The following is a 5,742-nucleotide window of genomic DNA, read 5'->3' as shown; positions in this document are numbered from 1 at the left end:
AAAAAAAAAAAAAAAAAAAAAAAAAAAAAAAAGAAGATACGGAGAGCCCCTCAGGCAGTGGCCCCAAGTGTCTGAGTGTATTAAGAAACACCAGAGAGGCAGTTTCAAACACAGATCCCTAGGTTCACACCCAGAGACCCAGAGTTAGCAAATTTGGGGTCCAGCCTGGAAACTACATTATTACCAAGTGCTCTGGGTGATTCTAAGGCAAAAAGTCTTCATGAAACATACTGGAAAAATCCTAGCTGTGAACAGGAGTTGTCATAAAATCCAGCTTTGCTTTCCATAGTACCTGGGCACCTGTTAAATTTTATAATAGACACTTGGAGTAAAATGCTTACACAACAATGTTACTAACTGATTGATTTTTTTTTTGACCCACAGCTTGTTATTTTGAATTATTTTGTTTCTTTTTACTATTGTAAATTAATTTTACACAAGGATTTGGACACTCCAGGGAAAGCGTCTTCAGAGTGTATAAAAGACGACCGACCTCTGAGAGAAAACGTGCTAGGCATCTCCTTATCGCACTTCCAAAATTTCCTCATTCTGGTACTGAATGGCTCTTAGGATCAGTATCTGTGATAAGTTTCCCAAAAACTCAGGGGCTTTATATTCCAAAATTCTCTAATTAAAGCTGGAGTTTGAAACGGCTCAGGAGGGGTATGTATGCTCTCAGACCGAAGGTTCCCATGATTTAAAATGCACGGTCCCTGTGGTGTTTCTACTGTACTGAGAGGAACACTCACCACACATTAGAGGGGAGTGAGCTGCAGAATAAGCCACTGCTGTGAGAACACAGCTGGGCTTCCTTCCACTCAAGAAATACTTTTTGAGCACCTGCTATGTGGCAGGCACTATATATAGGTATCTGTTGGCTTTGAAAAACCACTACCAATTATTTTTTCTATATATTATTTCTGTATATTTCTATAATAATATATATTCTATTATTTTTTCTATAATAAAAAAAGATAAAAAAGCAATACTATACGATATAATCTATGGTCTTTCACACACATATAGGTATTATTATTGTCACTGGCAAAGATTCCACTAGAAAACTGTGAGTTTGTATTCAAAGTGAAAAAGATGTAGGTAGAATGCTGGAGCCGCATGAGGGTACTTCCAATACCTGCTCCAGGATTTAATGCACTAGCTCCTCAGAGAGTGTGAATCTGCCAGACACACAATTAGGGCCCGTTTGTTACTAGCTGATTAATCAAGTGTGTGGAAAATGACTGATTCACCCATCTGTCACCGAGAATTTCCACCCCTGTCCTCCTGGACTCTCTGTCACCCTATAAACTAAGTTGTTTTATTTCCTCTGAAACCCTTTGAGGTCCAACTGAAAACTTTTCTGGGCACGTAAAAGAAAGCTTTTGGGGAAGCACCGATGGCTCAAAGGAGTAGGGTGCTGGCCCCATATAATGGAGGTGGCGGGTTCAAACCCAGCCCCAGCCAAAAACTGCAAAAAAAAAAAAAAAAAGACAGAAAGCATTTGGAAGCACTTCTGTTTGTGTTCTAAGAAAAAAAAGAAATCATTTTTACATGAAAGCATTTCACAAGTAAATGTCACTTTTGCTTCCTGGATTTGTTTTATTTAAAGATCAACTTTATGAGGACTTTAGGTACACTCAGAATCCCATCAGAATCTGAGAAGACTCACAAAAGCCTTACTCAGATACCTAAAATTTAAGAAAGGTGAGAAAAATAGTAGTTTAAGGAAAATGTTAGCTATCTACTTAAAGACTGTCATTCTACAAGCATATTTGTTTAGTTTCATCAGTCTCTGGAAATTTCACCCCCTAAAAAGGAGTCACTGCTGCCACAGCCTACACAGTGTGTCTCACCCTCCCTGGCTGCTTATGCAGGAGAGCTCCGGATCACACCTAATTTTTAATATATATTTTCTTTCCTAGAGAAAGCCAAGTTCCTTTAAGCTAATACACATTTGAGGGTGACAGGATAATTTTCTTCCTACAAAATACAAAAAAGTAACTTAAGGATACCACTAAACTCTTAGATAAGATAAAAAAAAAATTAAACTAAATTCACATACTTATTTTTCTTTCCTAAATGTCTATTCACTTTCTACATAGCAAAAAATAGTCTATCAAATGCTACCGAAATTATTATCCTACTCAACTACTGTCAGATTAACCTCCTACCTTTTTCCCCACCAAGCCCCACTTACCAAATCTTTCACCTACCTGCAAGGCTGCAAACATCATCACCTCTTCCTCTGTGCATTCGATCTCTTCTAGAAGAATAGCCCACTTGGCCTGCTCATACAGCTGGTTGATTCTGATCGCATCATACTGAAGGGAAACAAACATTGCTTTTGTAATACGTCACCTTTAATACTGAAAAATTCAAAGCTAAATATTTACTTTTGGGGGGGATTTTTATTTACCATCAAATATTCAATTACAAGAAAGATACCTATAGGATTGGATATACCAGTATATAAAGCCTCATCTAATTTCCATTGAAAATGACATTAAAATAGGAGCGAGGATAACGGATTTTTCAATACTAAAAACAGACTTTGTATGTTATTTTCCAGGTTAATTAACCACTAGATACCACAGCCTTTAAGAAATCTAACTTGATGACTTTAAGTAAGGTAGAATTACTGACTCCTTCTCAGTAGTGTTATTGCAATTTGCCCCATTAAATTATAATTGGAAAGTAAATTAATTATTTGGGGGAACATCTTGTTCTCTGAGAAGATTACTCAGATATTAAGTGGCAGGTCCTTGGAAACAGTATCCAAAACAGAGGGTACATCTATACTTACGGAAAATACATTTACTTATATGTTATTGAATTATCCATTTAATTATATTAATAAAAAGCAATGGTAATATCTTAATAATACAGGTTGAGTATCCCTTTCCTGAACCTACTTTGGACATTTGTTTTGGATTTAGAATATTTATAGATTTTTGAATATCTACAATACACCAACTGAGCATCCCTAATCCAAAAATCCAAAATGACCATTTCCTCTGAACTCATGTTGGGACTCAAAAGTTTCAGGTTCACGAGTATTCTGTAATTTCAGAGTGGGGATGGTCAATCTGTATCTTAGAATGTTAAGGAAATGCATCTCCCTTCCCCTCCCAAATGTAATTATTCCAAAATAGCTTTAGTTTTACTAAAAGATATAATATGGCCTGAAAATGAATTAAAATGACTTTTTATAGTTCTGTTACATACATTTTACTGTTGTATAAAGAATAAGCACATGATATAAGATGATAAAGATGAAATTTAAAATCCGGACATGAAAAGGATGAGAGTGTAACCAAGAGAGACTGTTCCCAGGTTGCCAGAGAAGAACAAGATCCAGAGCTGAGTGCCAGGCGTTTTCTGGGGAAAGAATACCCAGATCTTGATTGCAAAGTTAAATCTTACCAGAAAAGCAAAGTGCCACAGGAGTGCAGATGATATCAATTATAATAAAAACAGATAATATCTGTTAGATAAAAAGGTAGATCTTTAAAAGAAATTTCTGAAGCAAAGTCTTTTGGCTCATAATCAGTAATATAAAATAACTGAAAAGGTAATCTTTCTGAAACTTTTACTTAAAATATAACTGAAAAGAGGTATTAAATTTAAAAAAAACCTAACATTATCAGTTTTGTGGTATCAAAATAGAACCTTTAAAATACAAATCAACCAGAAATATAATTACCTTGACAAAAAGGAGAAAGGTTTAGTTAGGCTTTCAATCTACTAAAACAATAGGCTTACTTAAAATACAAATGTCTCTGCCTAATGGTTTGGGTTTTAATTTTTTAAACTTTTTTTAGAGACAGGGTCTCCCTCGGTTGTCTAGGCTGAAACACAGTGGTGTGATCACAGCTCACTGCAGCCTTGAACTTCTGGGCTCCGGTGATCCTCCCACATCAGCCCTTGAGCTGCTGAGTCTATAGGCATGTGCCACCAGGTCCAGCTTTTTTAAAAAATTATTATAATTTTTTTTTTTTTTTGTAGAGACACTTTGTTCCAAAATGATGGCCTGAAGTGATCCAGTCTCAGTCTCACTTTGCCTTCCCAAAGTGCTGAGATCACAAGCAGGAGCCACACTATACCTGGCCTGGGTTTTTAATATTAGTCAAGACTTGCCATATATAAACAATTCCTTACCCTACCAACTTCCAAAAAACTGACATCCAAATGAATGAAATAAACATAAAGAGATCCCTTTGAACCCTCGGTACCTTTGGATTCAAATCAAAAAAGCTGTAGTACTTGAATCGGAGCAGCAAGGCCTCATTCTCCTTCACATCTTGTTCCATGAGAGATCTTGAAGAATCAAGCCATCTGGACAAATTACGAGAAACAAGGCAAGACAGAATTGATAACACGTCTATCTCTAATTACATAAAGAAATTCAGTTGTTTCTATATCTTAAAAACCTACCCTTGGTTGATTTTTGCTTTATCAAGAAGAGCTTGAGGCTTGAACATTTTTGCCAGGATTTCTGGTGAAGTGACGGGCTGACTGACAGCGAGCACACCAGGATTGCCTTCTGACAGCGCGCTGTCACCGAACCAGGCAGAAGTCGGGGACAAGGGGCTTCCATCATGAGCATCGTAAGTGGGGGTCATTGTTTTACTATAAAGTCCTGGGCTTGAATATATACTTCCTAATAAGTAACGTGAAAAACAGAAAGTGAGTGTGAAGTACAGAACCTCAGTTTCCAGCAATAGCGTGCGCTGATACAAAGCATTGTGAAACAGTTTCATCCTGAAAGGAAGCTTAGTGTGTTTTATTTTACCTGCTTTGAAAACGTGAAATTAACTCCACTTACGTAAGATTAAAACATATAACAAAGCTTTAAGGCTATAATTAATTTGGCAGAAATTCTGAGAAAAAAAATGAGTTCTAGAGAATTAGGAAGTGAGTACACAGCTGAAGCAGACAAATGCGTTTTGTGTGTGAACTGCGGTGAGGCTCACCTTTCAGAGGGCCAATGAAAAGAACATCAGTGCCTGCAGGGAAGGAGAGAAAGGAGTTCAGAAGGTCAAGGGAAGGCAACGAGGAGAGGACAGAAACAAGGATGAAACGGAAAAAGAAACGGGAAAGGACAGGTGGATCTTTCCTAATTGAGCACCGTAAACTGAAGTGCACACTTCAAGGAGATTTCAGAGTAAAGAACCTTGGAAACTACAACCTAAGAAAAATAAATTTCTCGTCCAGTTCAAAAGAACAAAGCTGCCTTCAGCCAAGCAAATAATGGCAGACATTAGTAGAACGGTTACCACCATTTCAAATCCATACTCTGTTTTTAAGATAACTCAAATGTATTTGAGTAAATTCACATAAATTAAGAGAATTTTATGTTAATGTTTTCTTAATGAATTGCTGGTTTCAACAAACTTATAAAGTATTAATGCTAAAAGGTAGATAAAATCTGTCCTAGAAAATGACTAAAATATATTTTATAATTAAACTCCTGAAAATCAGGATTTTGTCTTATCTTCCAGTTCCTCAGTTGGTAGGGCTAGGCATATGGTAGAGGCTAGATAAATAAACATTTGTTATATGAGTCATCTGATGGTATGTCCTCCTTCATGAAGTTACAAAAATTAGGCTGGGCTTGGTGGTTCACGCCTATAATCCTAGCACTTAAAAAAAAAAAAATTAGAAAAACCAGCCAGGTGTGGTGGCACATGCCTATAATCCCTGCTCCTTAGGAGAGTGAGGCAGGGGATCAAGTGAACCCAG

The 5,742-nt window shown here is 36.8% G+C and overlaps 1 protein-coding gene across 2 annotated transcripts in view; it reads right to left on the bottom strand.

Moving 5' to 3' along the window:
- Positions 1-5,742, bottom strand: part of FERMT2 (fermitin family member 2) — an 85,995-nt gene that overhangs the window by 20,339 nt on the left and 59,914 nt on the right. Inside the window, exons 5-8 of one of the 2 annotated variants that reach the window (XM_012806577.2) lie at positions 4,974-5,006; positions 4,435-4,660; positions 4,233-4,335; positions 2,214-2,321 (exon numbers count right to left, since the gene is read on the bottom strand). In XM_012806577.2, the coding sequence (XP_012662031.1) occupies positions 2,214-2,321; positions 4,233-4,335; positions 4,435-4,660; positions 4,974-5,006 (470 nt within the window). The remainder of the gene's footprint in view (positions 1-2,213; positions 2,322-4,232; positions 4,336-4,434; positions 4,661-4,973; positions 5,007-5,742) is intronic. The other variant, XM_003792134.3, reaches the window with a different exon arrangement.

This window comes from Otolemur garnettii, unplaced genomic scaffold, assembly GCF_000181295.1.
Source record: "Otolemur garnettii isolate 467f Iridium unplaced genomic scaffold, OtoGar3 scaffold00054, whole genome shotgun sequence".
Classification (NCBI taxonomy): domain Eukaryota; kingdom Metazoa; phylum Chordata; class Mammalia; order Primates; family Galagidae; genus Otolemur; species Otolemur garnettii.
Note: the sequence above shows the minus strand (reverse complement) of the source record. Positions and strands in the feature narration are given on the sequence as shown.